At 44.6% G+C, this 19,669-nt stretch overlaps 2 protein-coding genes across 14 annotated transcripts in view; one reads left to right on the forward strand and one right to left on the reverse strand.

Annotated features, from left to right (window-relative positions):
- Positions 1-3,416: 3,416 nt before the first annotated feature.
- Positions 3,417-11,174, reverse strand: NUDT13 (nudix hydrolase 13). 10 transcript variants are annotated; one of them, XM_071748919.1, is made up of 10 exons: positions 11,029-11,174; positions 9,564-9,671; positions 8,530-8,669; positions 7,819-7,926; positions 7,333-7,439; positions 6,332-6,457; positions 6,011-6,122; positions 5,261-5,415; positions 4,605-4,707; positions 3,751-3,982 (listed from the first exon to the last, which is right to left on the reverse strand). In XM_071748919.1, exons 1-10 carry the CDS (start codon positions 11,157-11,159, stop codon positions 3,903-3,905), a joined length of 1,170 nt encoding a protein of 389 aa, XP_071605020.1. In that variant the 5' UTR covers positions 11,160-11,174; the 3' UTR covers positions 3,751-3,902. The 10 variants fall into 10 exon arrangements, with proteins under 10 accessions (XP_071605025.1, XP_071605029.1, XP_071605020.1 ...); XM_071748926.1 differs by having other exon boundaries at positions 9,564-9,675; positions 11,029-11,133; XM_071748924.1 differs by lacking the exon at positions 4,605-4,707 and having other exon boundaries at positions 3,417-3,982.
- A 5,164-nt stretch (positions 11,175-16,338) lies between these two features.
- P4HA1 (prolyl 4-hydroxylase subunit alpha 1) overlaps positions 16,339-19,669 on the forward strand; it is a 35,294-nt gene continuing 31,963 nt past the window's right edge. For 3 of the 4 annotated variants that reach the window (XM_071748943.1, XM_071748942.1, XM_071748937.1), the window contains exon 1: positions 16,357-16,493. The gene's annotated coding sequence lies outside the window, so the exon portion shown is untranslated. Of the gene's footprint in view, positions 16,494-19,669 lie in introns of all 4 variants that reach the window. The other variant, XM_071748939.1, reaches the window with a different exon arrangement.

Below are 19,669 nucleotides of genomic sequence, written 5' to 3' on the forward strand. Positions count from 1 at the left end.
AGCAAAGCTGATACGAAGGTAGAATTCAGTTTATTTAGGAAAAAATACAGAAGATCATTATTGCACACCCTTTCTGACTGTAGACATATTTTCTTTCACTAATACAAACTTCCCTTTTTTTTTTTTGTTGTTCAGGCAGTTAATTTTATGTGGTGTATCTTTGGTTTTGCTGTGTTCCTGTTACACTAATCAGTCAAATATGTTTCCTGGATAAAGCTGCACTTGTCCTGGTTAGCACACATTTATTTAGCATCCTGACCTGACCATTTATGAAATTTCAGCTTCCCATTCCTTAAAAATCTTGAGACTTTTATTAATAAAAGTGATGTGTAATTTGATTCTGTCACTATGCCAAACTTCATCTTCTTTTTCTGCCTCTATTAATGTAGTAGTAAATCTGAGTCCCTTTGCAATTTTTGCACTCAACAGAAATTGGGCTTTTTCCCAATCACTTCAGATCACTTACTGAAAAAGCTTCCTTGCCTTGCCTCCTAACTATTCATTCTGTTATTTCTCTGCAGCTGTGTTTTGTTTAGATGTGAAGTTTTGTGGAGAATGCTACATACAGAGATGCTTCTATACAGCTAAGCAAAGGACTAGTGGAGAAGGATGTTGTATCAGTATTTACTGCCCTCCCTGTGACAGAGCCAGGGAAGCTTTGTGTTTCTTCTCGTGTGATATTTGCCATGTTTGTGACATCTGATGCCAACTTCAGTTTCTCCATGTAATGATGATTCTGGACATCACTGAGTGTACATTTTTGTCTGCAAAACACCACTAATGGCAAAATGCAAGTCACACCATTAACAGCTTGGCCTGGCCTCCTTTTTTTTTTTTTTTTTTTTTTTTTTTAACAAGTAGTTTTGATGGTGCTCAGTCATTCCCAGGTGTGTGTATTGTTGCATGAATGACATCTGCAATATTTTTTCCCTTATACAGCTGCTTTCCATCTGTACCTAAGTTTAAAAGTGAACAAGGAACTGAAGGAACTGAAGGCTCAGACTGCTGAATTCATCTCAGTAGTGCTTCGGACTGAAGCACGGGGATTGTGTCTGTTTACCTAAAAGTTGTTCTGATAACCTGCCCCCTGCAGCTGCCAGGGTCGAATTGCCCATGGTTACTTGAGAAATTACTACCTGAAAAATTACTTGAACATGGTCATGTTGTCAGGGTGTTCCATTAAGTCCAAGTCCTCTCAGGCTAAATGTCAGCTTCAGCATGTGCCCCCTGTGTCTCAGCATGTTTTAAGGAAGTAATTTCTTGATGTAAGAGCCTCTTTAATTTGTAATGTTGAAGTCAGACTTTCTGCCATTCACAATGGATGAGTAGCCCCCTACTCATAGGAAGGAAAGGTAGGAAAATATGACCTTTCTGTTCAGGAGCTGAGCAGCCCAAGTGATGAGAAAGTGTAGTAAGTGAATTTTCAATTGTCACCATTTAAGATTTTTCTGAGCTCCCTCAGTTGGAGCTAGACAAGTAGGGTGATGTGGTTAGGTTACATTAATCCTCTGCAGACACCTGTTGGAGATAAACATGACTTCTATGCCCTGCTGCTTTTGGTAGGTAGGTGTAATGCTGCTCTGGGCCTGCCTGCATCATTCTCCAAAAAGCTATTTCAAATTAATCAAAGGATTGTTATTATTTTATAGTTGCCCTCATATCCTGCTGACTGGTAATGCTTGTAAACATTGGGCTGTAATGCCATGGGCTGACTGCTTGCCAGAGGTGGGTCCTGCTCCAAGTCCAGAGCCTTGGCAGTCTCTGAAAACAGTGGAGTCACACAGATTTATGCAAGCCAAGTGTTGTCAAAGAGGATTCATTTAACTGATGTGTTTTTGAGAGAATTTGTGCTATGTGCCTCTTTCCTGCCTGGTATCTTTTGCATGGGAAAGCCCTGCTGTGTTTCGTGGAAGAAGCATCTGTTAGGAGTTGCCTGGTTCTTTTTCCAGGTCAGCTGCCCTTATGGAGCATGTTCCATCTCAACTGCACTGAGTACTACTCAGGCTTCAGCTGGATTTCTGAAGCAAATGCAAGTGAGAATAATGTCTCTCTCATCTTGGTTTTCTGTCCTGTGTATTGCCAGTAATCACCTATAATAATTCCTGTTTTTTTAACACCAGAAACAGAGGACACTTACTATTTCACACATAAATCAAGAAGGCTATGGATTAAGGATATTATAAAACAGTTTAAAATACAAGGCTTTTCAAAAGATATGAGAGCCTTGTAGTTGTTCTTGCTCTATCAAAAGTAATATTTGCATAGATTGAAAAGACTTTCTTCTTATTGATACTTAAAAGGTGTTTAAAACTTTTAAAAGGCGAGTCACAGAAGCGACAACAAAATGAGAAGATAGTGTTGCTTTTTCTCTAGATTTCTTTCTGTAGCAAGCAGGCAGTAACTGAAGAAATCTGAAAAAGCCTGGTGTGGTCAGAGCATCAGACTGCAACTCTTTAAGAGCTGCTCTGAAGCCCGTGGTACCTACCAGCTTCAGCCTGGGCAATGTCTGGCTCACCAGCATCGAGCAAGGGGCAGCAGTAGTGCTCATCCCTCCTATGCCCAGCCTGCTCCTGCTCCTGTGCTGCCCACATCTCCCCAGAGGGACAGCCCACCAGGACAGGGAGGTCAGTGTCAGCAGTGTAGAAAGGACAGTTCAGAAGGACCTGGAAGCCTGTGTGTTGATGTTAAAAAACATAATTTGACAAGCAGACTAACCCAGTGTTTCCCAAACACAGGTGAATTTTCTCTGAAGTTAAAGCAGATCACACTGCATCTGGTTTAACAAAGACCTACACTGCAAATATGTACTGTAAAAGTAGAAAACCAAAGCAGACAAAGCTCAGATTACTGCAGCAGTCACACAGCTATTACCCCTTTCATGCACAGGTACCAGGTTTTTGGCTGCTTTTACTTCTTAGTCCTTTTATTGCCACTGGGAGAACAGGTCATATGTGGATATTAAAAAGTACTGAGTACATCGAGCTGGATGTTGTACACTGGAAGCAATCTCAGAGTGTGTTAGTGAACTACAAAAGGGTGAGTTGGAAAGGCACTAAGGAGAACTAGGAAAGGTAGGAAGTGCTGGCAGGATCAAACTGTTCAGTATCTTTCACTGCAGGGAAGGGGAAGGAAGGCGTGAGGCTGAAAGAAGCAGATTCCAGAGATGAGAGAGGAAGAGGTAAATGCTGAGGAATTAAAATGGTGTGATGGGAGAGAAAGCAGGAGGAACTCCTGCAAAGAGAGGCAGTGTTTCAAAGGCAGCTGGATGCATGAGCTTTGGAGTGAAGTTCAGCAGCATGTGGGCTCCTGTGGTGTGTCTGGCTGGGCTGGACAGAGGACACAGTGCCCTTGGCTGTACCAGAATTACATTCCTACTGGAATGACTGAGATGGAGCTCACAAACACAGAAGACGTGCTCTGGCACACAGGTTTTACTGAAGGAGAGCTGCTGTGCAAAAGGTCTTTCATGGACAATAAATCCTTCTGGTGGCAGCCAGTGACACATTCCAGTTCCCCACTCAAGCATCCATACTGTTGGCCTTGTGGCCCTGGCATTTCAGCCCTGACCAAGCAGGCAGAAAGGCCTCCCAGCTTGGATCAGCAGCCTGGATCAGCAGTCCCTTCTGCCTTTTTCACTAAGCTTCCCTTGCCCAGAGACTTTATCTTTCCTGCAGAGAAGTGATACCATTTAATAGGTAAAGCAAAACCATCTCTCCAGACAAGCTACAGACTTGGTACAGGGTAAGAGGCATTGTGCCTTTCAGGATTTTTGTCTGTCCTTTATTGCAGCAGTTCCTCTCACCTTCCCATTGTCTGGGTTCTTCTAATAGGCTTACATGTAGGTTTTGCTCTTCTGCTCTCTTCCATCAGATAGCTCTGTTCTTTCTTCTTTGGGATGGAAGTCACACTCTTACTGGTGGGGAAAATGGTGCCTCTAGAGGTATTTTCAGCTGCTCAGATCTTTCAATGAAGTAAGAGCCCACTTAATATTTGCAAAAAAAAAAATTTTTTTTTAATTAAATAGCATGTTTTAAATGAAACTGGAAAACTGAATGAGAAGGGAAACTGAAGAAGGGAAGAGCATAGAGGCTTTTAAAATTTTTTTTGATGTTTTTTTCAGATGCATATAAACACTGAAAAGTGGCACTGTCCCTTGATTTTTTTATGTAAAAATTATGTGTTTGGTGTCTGTCCAAGGTAGCTAAATGGACAACAATGGGCCATAGGGGCTCCATTTCTGTTGCTTGCTGGTCACAATAAGCTTGATATGTTGGAATCAAGAATTTTACCCAGTAGTTACTGGAAGTCATGGGATCTCAGAGGTGATCCACTGCACCTGGAATCATCTGAGAATAATCAGTTTAGAAATGGCTCTGTCGGTCAGTGTGTGTTAGCCTAAGACTGCCATCAGTCTGGTGCTGCCCTCAGACTTGGCCTTCACTAAGTCTTTATACAGCTTTTATGTCGAGCTTTTGTAGTTCTGGTGGAGTCTTAGACTTGCAGCAGTCACATCTAAGCCAGCTGGGAAGTCTGCTGCTGAACCCACTCACATATCAGCTGGTGAGCAATGGCCTGTTTGGGAGGGAACCAGGGTAAAAAACTACCATTGTCTTGCTTTGAAGATCCATGGTCTCTCTTGAGACCCTCTACAACTTCCTCTAGGCCAAACCAACGGGCTTCTTCTAATTCCAGGCTGTCCATACTGATCTGGAAAGAATTGGGAGAGTACCAGTTCCTTACATCAGATTTAAATGGGGCCTTATTATTGCACCCACAAAGATCCTATGCTAGAATTCCTGGAGTGCTTTACCCATGCCTCAATCAAGAGCTGATGCCAACACAGGAAGGGACCCACCAGTGCTTTCTTGTCTTGGTTTCCATAGGGAAGCCATGAATAGTGTGGCCCTATTCCATCAGGGTATTGGCCTGCAAAGTAACAGTAGTCTGAGCACAGTAATTAACATGGCAGAAGCTGCATGTTCTATGGAAAATATGAGATTAATATTAGACTGTACCTCCTCTGCAAAGTTCAGAGGAAAAAACATAGAAGTGCTGGGCTGTGGGCTTGTATTTATATAGTAACCCTTGCAAAATCTGGCACGTTGCAACAGAAGATATTATTATTTTGAAGTTTGTTCTACACTTGTAGAGAAATCTAATGGAAAACTGCATTTAGAGATCTGATGCTCTCGAAACTGAAGTCTGTGGACTGAAAGAGATTTTGCTATGAAATGCCTCCAAGGAACCCAAGTCTGCTCACCTCAGCCTCCTGTGCCCTCACCAAGGAGTGACAAGCAATCATTAAGGAGCTGCTGGGAAAGGGCCAATGCTGAGAAGCTGAGTACCAGACTGACTCCACCTCCAGGCCCACCTCTTCTGCCACCTCTCTCTGCACTGCCTCCTCCACATTTTCACCTAGAAGCAAACAAAGATAGGTAAGGACACCTTGGCCTTGGGGCAGCAAACCATGGCAAAGAAAATGTAGGCACACTCAGTTCTGAGGTGTTCCAGCTCTGACTTTGCCGACCTGGAAATATTTGTCAGCAGGATGCTCAATTAAATTAATCAGTAATGCTTACCTCCCTTAAACAGAGGCATCAGAGACATTTTTTTGCTTTGTCTACGAACAGCTGGTGAACAGAACCTCTTTGCTGCCTCTCTTTGCCATTACCCTCTTCAAGACATTTTCCCTCCTGTAACAAGAGGTCTGTAGTTCTTCTGAACCAGACTGCACTAGATACAAAATGGGCTAAAAAAGTATCTGGGCATCTGACCCAGGGAGCCTTGTATTTACAGTCAAGGATTATAGCAACTCAAACACACCCTTAATTCCCATTCTCTTCAGATCTTTACAGCTATTTGGAATTCTGCCTGAACAGTAACACCAATCTTTTTAGATCCATTACATTTTTCCTGATACCACCCATTTCCATCCTCCTCTTTGAACAGGTGTTTGCATAATGTCACACCCTGCTGCCTCCATGGCCCTGCATGTCTGAGGCCACCTTACCTATGTCACAGAATCCTGACAGAGCAGTGTACATCCCCTTGGGAAATGAGGGCTGTCGTGTGAGGAGGCACCGGCTCCCATCAGACACCAAGGTGATCACCACAGGAGACATCTAGCAAATGCATCAAAAAGCAAAGCGAGGAGCTCAGACCACATAAGTGCAAATTTTTTCCCCTTGTTTGGGGATCACCAGATGAACACTGAAGAAAAAGCACTCAGTTACTTGCTGCCTTTCACAGGTTCCCATCTGTGCCACCCAGGAGCACTGGCTTGTCCCCACAGACACCCTGTGTCACCCACCTTTGCTGTTTAGGTGCTCACCTGTGGATAATAAGTTATTCCACTGGCATGGCAGACACGCTTGCTGCCAGCCATGTTTTTCTGAGTGGGCTGCCCAGTTTTGCTGCAGTACTGGTGGGAATCGTGCCACCGGAGAAGGGACTGGGCCTGCAAACACCAACAGAGAAACACAGATCTTACTTTTATCTGGGGCAAAGACATCATTCAGAGCAGTCTCCCTGCATGATACTTTGCTGTCTTCTCCCCAGTTGTGTGGATAAACTCTGAGCTTGGAAGCCTCAGAAAGGCAAATGAAGTATGGGCACTGGTTGTGAAAAATGGCAGATTCTGCAATCCATGTTTTGTGCTTCTTGCTTTAGCATAAAAACCGAAGCGTGTTTGGGGAGGCAGGGAAGAGTTGTTCTTTACTGGGATATAATGAGAACTGAACTATTCTAAGCCTCCAACCCTTAATATCTTCTTTAGAAATAGCCCAAGCGCCACAAACATTATAGAGCAGGAAAAGAAACATGAGTTTTTTCTACTTAAGGGTCAGGACAGCTGATTTTCAGACACACATCTTTTCTTAGGGGTTCCAAACATAGACATAGGGCACCTGGAGAGTAACAGCTTGTAAGTGAGTAGCTCTGAGAGATCTGGAAGCTCATTTGTGAAAATTTTGCCCAAAAGATTACAGAAAACTAGTGCCTGGTAGTTGCTAAGCTATGGACAATCTGGGGTTGTTGTGACCCAGAAAAGATCAGTATATTTTATGCTGGACATACAGCAGGGTGATACTAAGTGGCTAATTACTGCACTCATTTTTAAGTCTGATTCTGTTTCTGTCACAGCTTGCTTTTGGGATCACAAATTTGGGAAAACTGTAATTTATAGTTTGCTTATATGCTTGTACCTAGGTCAGTGAATATGTACAGTAGGTACTTCCACAATATGTATTAAACCATAAAACAATATTGTAGACAAGGAGGAGTTAGAAATGTCAGAAATGGCAACATCTTGAAGTGAAAAATTGTGTACAGTACCGAAGCCATCAAAGAAGAATCCTTCCCATCCACTATGAAGAGAGCCTTTCGTAAGTCAGTAAATGATCCCTTGAGTTCAGATTCAATGACTGATTTGTCCAAGGCTCCTGTTCAAAAAAAAAAAAAAAAAAAATTTGATCACATAAATTGCAGATAATTATCCCAACTCTATGCCCTTCATTGTTTCAGTGTACAATTTCTGGAAGTTCCCATGGAAGTGACAACACATCAGTGGTAATGTTCCCCAAAGTTAAGTGACCAGCCAACAGCCCACCTTTATGAGCACAAGCATAGGAACAGCAGTGTAGTTCTGTGGCTCTGACCCCCCACCCTCACAACAGCTCCTACAGAGCCTCAACCAGAGTTCAAGTCCTCTTTGGCTGTAGATGTTCACCCAGCAAGGCCCAGGGATGCTGCCTGGACAGCATCTTCATCTCAGTGCACTGAATGTGATGCTGACATGGATGGAGGAAGAGTCAGCCCAACCTAAATCCAGGGCAAAGTGTGGTACGTGCTCATCTGAACAACCAATCAGCACTGACTTCTCTATCTGCTGTTCTGTCTCTCTGAATTTCTTCAGGATCCTTTTCATCTCTAAACAACAGGGGAAAGGAAAAGAAAAAAGTAATGACAAAAGCAAAATCACACAACCATGATGCACCCTCTCTCTGGATCTTCAAGGCACGTGCTATCTTGGTTCAGTGCAGTGTGTGAAAAAGTGACCCCACCCAGATGGAGAGCAAAAGTCTGGCATTTCTCCTAACTTGGAGCTTTTGACCACTTCAAGCTAAAGATGCAAATGCAGTAATGCTTGGGGACCAGCTGTCCTGTTTCTGCCCTTCACCAGCCAATACCTTTCTCTCAAATAAAACTTTTCCTACATTACACCAAATAACAAACCTTGTCACTTAAATCTTGCTTGTTTTCCTGCCAGCCCTTTCTCTTCAAAAGATTTGGTCCCAAATGTTTCAAACTGAGCATCTCAATAAAGATAAGGTATATGCTGATACTGTCCTTGTGTGAAGAGCATGCCAAGGTTTTAACTCTCAATAGTCTTTTGCTGTAAACAAAGAGAGTGCTACAAATAGGAGAATGTTCCTGCACAGCTTTAGAGATTTTCCCCCCAGTGTATGGGATTGCTTATTGCAAATGCCTCTTGTACCATTGCAACTGTGTGATCCAGGAGGTGTTTCTTACCTGCTGCACTGAGCTGTGGTACCAAATATTTTTTCCCAACCTTTTGCAGGAAGGGGGAGAGATTGTGAAAGAGGAAGAAAGTTCCTGAATTCTGGGCTTGTCTACAAAGGGTATCATCTTCTTTTAGCTCATTTAAGTATCTGCAGGGAGAAAAGAATTGGGAAGATGAATTCAAGATCATGTTGAGCTCACCCGTGTTATATTTGGATGTGTTTATTTTGCACAGAGCAGGAGGGCTGAAGGGACAGTACAGATTTTATGTATTCCACATGCTTCTAGAGCTTTTTACAGCTGAGTCTACTCTTTGGTGGGCTGTAGCCTGTGGCAAAGGTCCCATGTGACAGAAAAGATTGCAGTTCTTAGTACCACACAAGTAGCCTCAAGTCTTGGACATCTGAGAAGATGGGTAGGTAACCCAGTCTCTTAATCCAAGAGGTCTACTTTATAGACAGGATCATTTGTGTGCAGGAAACCTTGATCTTTCCTTTTATCTCTCTAGTCTAGATGGCTCCAAATCCTGTTTGGGGAGGCTACCAAGCACTTCAGGTAGTGAATACACTTCCCCTCAGGGGACAGGCATTACTGCAGGGTATGTTCTCTCACACTGACCTGAGGGGTAAAGAGTCTGAAGACTTAGGACCCAGCCAGGGCCTGAGTTTGGAAAAGCAATCGCTGGAAAAAGGGTGTCAGGATGTGCTTCTTTCTGATTGTTTGTAGTAGTATTTAAAATGAGATGAGCAGCATCACTTTCAAGTCTGCCTTGTATTTCAAAGAGACATTTAGCTAGGACAGCAAGTATATCATTCATTAACAGAACTTCTGCCTGAGATAAACAGCTCTTATCAGTGGTGAAGGGAATGGAGAGATTTAGACTGTTAACATTTATAGAGCTCACATAGCACTACTATATTATTGCTGAACTGTTAAAATATTAACCCCCAGATTAAATTTTGGTAGGGCTGCTTTTGACAGTGGACTTGAGACTTCCAAACTCTGGTCTTCTCACTGTACACAAGAATGAGATGAGAACTTACCTCATTTTTCTAACATAGGTAGAGTGTAACCTGCAGAAGAGAGAAGCAGTTCTTCTATACACTGCTTGATAAACCACAGCCATAACCAACACCCACAGGTAGCTGTATCTGTCTAAAAAGACAAGCACAATATAATGCAGTGTCCCTGGAAAATTAAGTTTAATCTCAAAAGTGCAGTACCAGGAACCTCCATCTTGCAGAGTCTGCAGAATGGTGGCATCTGCTTTCTGGAGTTATTGCTTTGGTCTTAGTCTCTAGTCATACATCAAACTCACTTTCAGGCAATTTTTAAGACTATTTAAAGATACCTTGCTTTGTTTCCATCAGTTAGTGTGCACAGTTCTTACAGAAATTGCTATAAGACCAGATTAAATGTTCCTCTCCTAAACTCCTATATCCCTGAGGGAATAAGCATGGAAGGTGACTGCTCTCGTTTGTTTCCTACACAGTTGTGATGGACTCAATCCAGCTGCATGTCCTATTGCAGCCCACAGTAGATCTGTGGGAAAGGCACCAATGCCAGAAGAGAAGGAAAGACAAAATATCAGCTGTGGAAGAGAATTCCATGAGTTAGATGACAGACAGCAGTTGCAGCTGAACTGAACCATCTCCAGCCATGGATAGTTTTTGTGCCAAAGGATTCTGCCACATTTTCAGGTCAGTCACAGATTGCAGTTTGAACTCAGCTTTGGGATGTCAGAAAATAGCCAGAAACACTCCCAGCTGTAGCATTCAGCTGAAACAGGGATGAACTGATTCATAATCCCTAACAATTATTTTAAATATTTCACTTTTCAACCATAGGACTTGAAGCCCTTCACGGAGGAAGTTACGTCTGCTTTGATTTACAGCCCCCTACGCAGTGCCAAAGAAGAGCTTGTGACTCCTGAGGGTCAGTGCCTGCTCCCGAGCAGGGCTCCTGTCTCTACACGCGGGCTCTGACATTCCCACCCCGGATCCCCCTTTCCCACTGTCTCAGCCCCGGGTGGGCTCCACCGGGGTGATGCCGGGGGAGCAGATCCTGCTGGGGAGTCCTGCTCAGCAGCAGCACCGCTGCCCCCCGGCTCGGGCAGAAGCCGGAGAGGAAGGGAAGGGCAGCAGAGACATTTTGTGGTGTGACCATTCCGTGCCTGTCACGTCTCCACGACTCCGATATCCCGGCATGGGAAAACCCCCAGCAGACATGGATTTTACAAACAGATCTGCACTTTGCTGGGGAAAAAGCAGCGGGGGACAAGAACAGTAATTTGTACCAGAAACCATGAAATGCAACGTATGCAGGCGTTTAACCCCTTCCTTCCCGGGACTGCCACGTTTGGATTGGGATCACTCAGAGACGGCACCGAGCTGGTTCGCTGAGCCCATCCCCACGGGCCCTCTGCCTCGCCTGCCAATCCCACCGAGGCTGCGTGGCTACAGGGGCGGGACGTGGGCCCGGCCTTCCCCGCGGGTTCTCCCCACTCACTGCGCTCCGTGCGGGAGGAAGGAGCGGTGTCCCCGCAGCACCAATGGCCCCGAGCCCCGCGCTGACCCCGCCGCTCCCGCACCACCCAGCGGAACGGCGAGGCGGGACCGCTCTGCCCCACCGGGAGCCATGGGAAATGTAGTTCTGAACAAACTAAGCCCTTGGCCAAGCGAGATGGCCGACTCTGTTCCTCTGTTCGGGATTTTTATTCTCGAGTTAGTGCGGCTGCCAAAACTTTTTTTTTTTTTTTTTTTTTTTTTTTTTTAATTTATTATTATTATTATTTTAATTTTCTTTCCACACCTTCTTCATTCCATCAGCAATCCAGACACCATCTTTTACCAAACAAAACAATAGGAACAAAGCTACTGCAGTAATTTGAGCTGTTCTTAGCAGAGGACTCTGGTTAGTTTCTTTTTCCCTTTTTTTTTTTCCTCCAAGCTTCTCTTTTTTTTTTTTTTTTTTTTTTTTTGTATCGGCAACATAAGAGCATTGTTTAAAGCAAAGGACCATATGTCCTCAAATAGGAAAATATGCCAAGAGCTATATATATCTAAAGGACTTAACTGTTTATAGTGTTCAAGCACCCAAACTATGGTTGAATTTGTAAGAGAATAGCTGCGATTAGAAAGCTGGCTTTGCCAAGACAGATGTCAGAATAATGACAGATTATTTTCATGCCTTTACAACTGAGCATACAGATTCCTCTCAAGTACTGAAAACATAATTCTGGGCTGGAACCTACCTGCCTATATTTAGCACAAAGAGAATTTTATACACAAGTAAATGTTTTCAGGGCAGCCTTCTGGTTATGAATTGAGCCATTCTAATTGAGAAATCATGTCATGTAACTTGAGAGCATAGCTTGTAAAAATAATAAACAGGGTATGTAGGGAAATAGCAGCCTTGTTACCACTGTTACTTAAATGTTTAGTATTAATTATGCTTGACTGCTATTTGTGTGCTTCCTGAAACAGAGCAAGCTGAATTTTATTAATCCACAAAGTTAATTGGATTAATGGACAAAACACACCTTCCCTTAATAAGATACAGGATTGAAATACAATCCCTAAGGGAAGTGTCCACCCTGTTGTTAAAAACAAGCTCACACTTACCCACCCTAACAGCCCCAAGGAATAGATCTTGGAAGAAGAGGTGGTTTTAGATGGACACAGCTGGGGAAGATACTTTGGATCTCAGATTTTGGGAACAGCCTCTCAGTTTTCTTCATCCCAAAGCAATCAGTGATTTGGTAAGTGCATCCCTACCCACGTGCAGGGTTAAAAGCCAGAGCACTATGCTGCAGTGTGATCACTCCTCTGAAGGCAGAGCAGTGCTATAGCCTCTCATTGCTGCATGCAGCTGAAAAAAAAGATTAAAAAAATAAGAAAAGAGATAGATTAGCCCAATCCTGGCCTCTGTGCTGTGCAAAGATATGCAGAGAAAATGAGATTAGAGTCAGTTTTGTGACAGATCTTACCACTGGGAAGACATTCCTCACGCCTTCTCCAAGGGTTCATCTGCCTCCTTGGGATCCCACATTAAGTATTTCTGCAGCACGTAAGCTGGGGGATGATTTTGAAAATAAAAGGCCCTCTTGTAATTCACTCACATAATTATTTAATTTAAGAAGCACAAATATCAGTTTTCACTTCCACACTGAGTTTCTTCTTTGTAGGTACTTTTGAGCCAGGGTCTGAGCTGTGTGAACTGCATCTGTAAACAGTTTTTTGTCCCCTGTACACCATGTGAGATGCAATCCTGTGGGTGATGTGAAGGCCTGGCCATACAAATGCATCTCTGATGGCTTCCTGGAGGTTACTAATTTGAGCTTTGGCAGGCAACCAGAGGAAGTGGATCCCTGAGACTCTCCCAATGCAAGAAGTGCAAACAAAAGGAGCAGACAAGGAGGCCACAAATATTTGTGATCTCTTACATGGACAAGATTAAAAAATAGGCAAATATTTGATTTTTTTTTTTTAATCTGAATTTGTAAAAGATTTTCCAACCCAAATAAGTGACTGGAAAATGTGATTCTAGGCTAATAATGGTTATAGTAGTAATCTTGCTTTTCTTGCTGTTGTGTGTCTTTCCAGCTGCCCCAAATAAGCAGAAACAAGCATTAAAATTGCTAGCAGCTGGCCTTTGCAAAACAACTCTTAATTGCTCTAAATACATAAAACCAGCAATCTTGCACTGAAAATACATGGTCAAGCCACAAGGAACCTCTTGGTAAAAAAAAAGTTTTCTTTTTTTTTTTTTTGTTTTAGAAATAGGCAAATGAAAGAGAAACCACTTCTTTAAGTAGAAAGTTAATGAGTAGTCTTTCTCTCTATCATTAAATTTTAGATGCAAACTAACCAAATCTGGCTGTGCTCTTAAATTTTACTTGTAGCATATATTACGTATATGGGGGACTTTCACATTTTCTCATACTTGGTTGGAGTGGTGACTTTGAAAGACCAAAACTGTCTGATTTGCTGCTGCTGATTATATTCTGTGTTCCTAAGGCTGGCACAAGTGTAGAGGAGACACCTCAATATCTGAATGATATTTTAGTATTATTTGCTCATTTCAGCTTACCAAGACAGCATGTATGGTTTGTCTTTTTCCTCTCCCTGCTGCTGCTGGTTAGGGAAGATCCTCAAACTCTGGCACTAAAAATAACTTTGCATAAAATAACTATTGCTTCTTGACTGCAGGCAATGACTTTATTTTGGGAGCAGACAAGCACTATTTGATTAACGTGTGTGAAACTAGAAGAGGCACCACATCTTCCCAATGGTCAAACCTAAGCTGTTAATACACTTTAAAGAGCCAAACAATACTGTGGGCTAGCTCAGTGTGATATAAAGATGATTTTATATTTTTGTATTTTTATACAGTTTATATATATTTATATTTTTATAAAAACTGCATGCAGGTCATGGCCTGTCATCTCCAAAAGGATGCTGAAGAACTGGAAAAGGTTCTTAGAAGACAAAAGGCATGACCAAAGACTTGGAGTATGGCCACCACAAGAGAGTAGGTAGGCTCTAATCCTCCAGCCTGTTCAAGGGAGAGTTAGCAACTGGTTTGTGTCTCTTTCCATACAGGAGGCTAATAGATAATCACATCTAACTAGCTGGAGCCAAGTTCCCAGTGAACAAACAGAGGTGTTTTTTTATGCTTTTGCTAAGGGATGGTGTAACTGCTAGGCAAAGGATGTTGTGGATGCAAAACAGTGCTAGCTCAAGAGAGGAGAAATACTGAGTGGAGAAACTCAGCTGGGGGTTACTAAATAGACCACATCATGGTGAGAACATCCCTAAAGTTACAAGCATCTGGAGGCTGGAACAGTACTCCAGGCAGCAGGGGTTTGAGGAAGTTGAGTAAGGCAGGAGCAAATGTGTTATGCCAGCTAGGTAGAGAGCACTTAAGCACTGTTAAGGGCCAGAAACAGATTCACTGAGCAAAATGATGCTGTGACTATTGGAAACAATGTTGATTTGACTACTTGGTAGATGCCAAAAATCCTAGGCTCCTTTAGCAGAAATTTGTCTTCAACCTCATGCAGACCAACGTGGGTAAGCCCGCTGCTAAACGTGCTAACAAACCTTTTGTCATTGTTCTCCACTGCCTGCTATACTTTCTAAAAATATCTGAGTAGTGCAGATAGTGAGAAAGCAGTGAATCTCGCTAGAAAGAATCTGAATGCCTCTACAGTGTGTGAGGTTTTGCCAAATCTCTAGAAGCTGCTGTTAAATCTCTGGCTAGATGTTATGGACTCTTTTTTGGATAACAGGGCTTTCACTAGATGCCTCTGCTAGAAGCCTGGATATCATTCCAGTGTTTCCTGCTAGTTGTAGGAGTTATGTTTCTGTTGGAAGACAACCAAAATGAGAGGAAAGGAAGGCTTAGTTTTTGACGGATAGTTTCACTAAAAATTGGCCTCCTTCCCACCCTGGCGCAGCAGCGCTCACAGCACTGGTGATGTAGTCAGCTGCATGGACACATCTGTGTTCACATCTGGACAAGGAATTACTGAATTTACTTGATGTTGTTGTTTGTTTCTCATGTGAGACAAGTCATATCTCACAGTCTCCCCCAAAGCGGGGCAGAGCACCTGGTGTTGTGCTGGCTGCTCTTCAGAAGCCATTGCTGAGGGAATGGAAGATGAGGTAACAGTTCAAGAAAACTTAGTCATGGATCATGCTTCAGCTACTTCCTGTGACTGAGGTGGTTTTAAGCCAGTTGACAGTAACCCCTCTAAGGAACATGTGTCAGGAGGGGGCTTGGCCCCTGTCACCTCTTTGCCAGCACTCTGTAATTGCTGGGAAAGCCTTCCAGCAAGGGGTAGCCAAAAATGTCTGTCTTTAAAAGAAGGGTCGAGAATGGCTTTGCTGGTAAGGAGGTGATGCATTGCTTCAAGTCCACATCTGAAAGCAAAAATTGCTTATTGATGCCCCTGATTCTAACCTAACTGCTGGAACTATAATGAACAAAAACCTACTCTATAAACTCTTAAAAAGGAAAGGTCAGTCAGCACCGGCCTGCTATGATAAGCCAAGAGCTTAACATCTTCCTGTGATAGCCAAGAGCTCTTGTGCACCAGGAGAGGGGTGAGAGGTGCTTTGTGCCTTTGTCATCAGCAGAGTGAGATGAAAGCTCTGGGAGGAGAGGACGGAGTTTCAGAAACGGCACTTAATTAAGGTACTATCAACTCGGCAACACCTTCACCTGAGTTTTGCAGGGAGCCACTGGAAGAACCCGCAGCCAGCAAGGACTTGGATAACGCGACAGAAAGTCCGGTGTGATGGCGATCCCGGGTTGTGCATCCCGCATGAACCGCTACACGCGGTTGTGGCTGGAAAGCAAACGCCGGCCTGGCCCATGGGGTGTGGGTGTCAGCTGGGGCACCCATCCGTCCCCTCCTCACCCAGACCCTGCTCCGGGCTCTGCCCTGCCCGCGGGTGCTGCCGAGAGGGGCAGCGGGGTGGCAGCGCTGCCGGCAGCGACCCTCGCGATTCCCGCTATTTTAAGGCCATTTTCTGGGAACTTTTACTCCAGAAATGCCACTTTTGGCTCGACACTCCTCAGGGTTCTTCTTATCGCTCTCCGCTATCGCGCCCGCACCGCCGATCGCGGGGCTCCTCCGCTGCCGGCACTGGGGGTGGGGGGACACGGGACACCCCTCGCGCGCCCGCCCACGTGGAGCGGCGGCGCGTGCGCAGTGGGGCCCCCGCCGCTGTGACCCAGCTCACGTAGCACGCGCCTCCCGGCCGCCCCGCCCCCGCCTCGCGCTGGCCGGGAAGGGGGTGGGGGGAGGGGGCGTGGCCCGCACCTTATAAAAGCCGGCGCGGGGACGGCCGCGCGCGCGCGCGTGTTGGGGTTACGCCACCGGGAAGCGCGCGCTCGGTGCCGCCGTTGCCGTCCCAGTCCCTGTCAGCGGCAGCCGCTCCACCCCCTCCGCCCCCCGCGCTCAGGTGAGGCCCCGGGCGCCCCCGCTCCGCGTCTCACCCGGGGACCGGCGGCGAAGGGGAGGGGGGAGGGTCCGGGGGCCGCGGCGCGGCGGGGTGCGAAACGTGGCGGGGTGTGAGGGTGCGTGAGGGCGTGGGGGGCGCGATACGTGGCAAGGCTCGCGCCGTCCGTCAGTCCGTCCTCGCTGCCTCCCGGTGAGGGGCTGATGCCCCAGCCCTGCCGCCCGTTACGTAACGGGAGCCGGCAGCCTCCGGAGGGGGGCGGGAGGGCAGGGCCGCGGCGGTAGACTAAACACTGCCGCCGCCGCCTCCTCCGCTGCGCTCAAACGTGGCCGCGAGCAGCTCGGAGCCTACCCCCCTTCCCGGGGCTCGGCACCCATCCGTGCCCCGCCCGGTGCCCCTCTGCAGGTGGGCGCTCGCCCCCTGGTCCCAGCCCACCTTTCTGGCACCTTCTTGGCTGCCGGGTTCTGGCATCTGGAAGCCGGCATCTCCAGCAGCTGCTGCTGGAAAGGGAGCTCCATGCAGCTGGTGGCCCGCTTAGTTGTGCTGCCTCAGGAGTTGACCGCTCCTGAGCGATTTCATGCTGAGGTGGATGAAAAGCTATTTGTCTGAGCACTAAAAGGGATGCCTTGAGTGTCACACGCCGTGTTTGTAACGGGCATTGCCTGTAGTAACTGCATCGTGAGATGCTTATCTTCGTTCCCTCACTTTCCACTACTTTGAGTTGGAGTGAGCCATTTGCATGATGTGACACTTCGCATCTGACTTTGCAGTGAGTTGTATCCTTGAGTATCTATCTTGATTGTCTCTAACCTGACTAAAAGGAAGAACTCCTACATGGAGTCTTGAGGATGCCGTTGAATGAAAACAAAAAATGTCATATATGCTTAGAATAACTCATCCATTTACCTGGAAAGTTGGATGCTCTTAAAGATACGATAGAACGGTCTGGGTTGGAAGGGGCCTTAAAAACCCATTTAGTTCCAATGCCCCCTGCATTGGCAGGGACACCTCCCACTACACCAAGTTTCTCCAGACCCCATCCAACCTGGTCTTGAACACTTCCAGGGAGGGGGCATCCACAGCTTCCCATGCCACCTGTTCCAATGTGTCACCACCCTCACAGAGAAGTTTTTCTTCCAAATGTCTCAACTAAATATCCATTTTTTCAATTTAAAACCATTACTCCTTGTCCCATCATTACATGTCCTTGTGAAAAGTTCCTCTCCAGCTTTCTAAGACACTTTGGATTATAGATAGAAGATAACTGAATTGCCCAGCATACAGGTTCATGCTTTTTTTTTCCTCCTGAATAAAGAAGAGTGAAGTGCTTAAGTGTTCACCCACTTTGGGTATGTAGAGATTCAGTGCTCAAGGTTTCAGTGAATGAAAGAAGCTGTCTGTGACAAGAAGTGGTTATGTGTTAAATGCTGCTTCTTGTGATGCCAAAAACTATCCAGCTAAGCATGTAGTGAGTACTCTAACAGCAGTGGAAAGTAAGGGTAATGAGTTCCCAGTTTGGGATGGGGAGGCCTGATTTTGGGGCTGGAGATGTTCTCTCTCTTACTTTCTAACCTGTAACTACTTTTGAATCACTGCTGACTATATTTGAATGATTTAAATTGCACTACAAAGCATTTGATTCGACCTAGAGTACTCTGTACTGCTTCTTCATTGTGTGCTGAGAGAATGAGCACTGATTTTTTTTTTTCTTCTTTTTCCCGGGACTCAAATTAATAGGGATGTGCTCAAATCTTGCTGTGCTAAGAGTGTTAATTCTACTGTTTCAGCAGTGATTGTGGCATAGGGAGGCACATCTTTAGCTGTTAATTCATGTAGAAGCTGAAGAAGCATCACCATTTCATGAACTGCTCTCCAGTGGCTGTGGTGTCCTAAGCAGTTCATAATCTATGCTCTTCACACAGGCTGATACATCTGATAAATGAAATCAGAAATGAGGGTATGGAGGAGAAGAGAGGAATTGCTACCTTGCAAAAAGCAGCTGATGTGGGTTAGTTCCTTTTAATAATAACACTGCACAGCCCTTACACCTAACGAGTCATCTACTGGCACAGCTGAGGTGGTGGTGGTGAGACAGGAGCTGCTTTAGAAAATTGAGTTGAACAACAGGACTAATGTATGCAATAAGAACCAGAAGAAAGTGGCACTCTGACTTGGAGAGATTCAAATATTATTCCATAATGAATGGTTTTACAATCTAAGATTTAAAGCTGTGATTCTGAGATGTGTTGGAAAATACCCAGTGCAGTTTGAAAAACATAAATGAGAGATAATGAGTAACACTGTGGAAGGAGTGAAAATAAATAAAGGTCTTTAGGAGGAAAACTACCTCCGTGTTGAGGTTGATATAGATAAGGACACTTTTATTTTTAAGAGAGTGGTCCAGAAGAATATTACTTAGGGGAAAAAAAGCAATCTTACTTGATAAATTGTCTTTTTAACCAAAGACGGACTGCTGAAACAGCATCTTTGTTGTCACTTGTGCTGTGTGTTTCTAGGCAGCATTCTTGCAATAGCTTCAGATGGATTTGCTGTTCCTCTGAGAGAGGAGGAGGCTTTCTGTTAGTGCAGGACTACCTGCAGGCTACTGCTTCAGGCTAAAAGAGCTCCTATCTGCTACTATTTTTCAGCTCTCGATCATTGGGATTATCCTGTTGTCTTTATAATCACTCTTTATATCTGAAAACATTTCCTATATCTTTGTACTTTGCTAATCCTTGAGCAGAAGGATAAATAGAAGGATAGCCTCCTGCTTGTTGTGTCTAATAAGATAAGTGTTCTGCTCCATTGCTACTGGTTTTTGTTTTGGCTTAGAAAATTAAAACAAGCAGGCTCTGAGAGAGCTGTGTCTATTCCATCTTCCTCTGGAAGAAAAGGAAATCCTTGCTTCAGTTGGGTGAAAATCTGTGTATGAACACATCTGCTCTATGATCAGACTCATCAATGTTGCCTTCAAGTTGGCAATAAATGATACCGATACTTAAAACAAAACATCTATTTGACTCTGAAACTGATTCTGATCAGTTATAGGATTGCTTATGTTACAACTTTATCATTAAAAAGAAGCCTAAACCATGTCTTGTTCTTTTGCTATCAGCAATTCTAAAAAATTCTCTTATACTGCATGTATTTTAGTTTTAAAACAGCCTTTAAATAAGACA

The sequence above is a fragment of the Heliangelus exortis genome, chromosome 7 (genome assembly GCF_036169615.1).
Source record: "Heliangelus exortis chromosome 7, bHelExo1.hap1, whole genome shotgun sequence".
Classification (NCBI taxonomy): Eukaryota; Metazoa; Chordata; class Aves; order Apodiformes; family Trochilidae; genus Heliangelus; species Heliangelus exortis.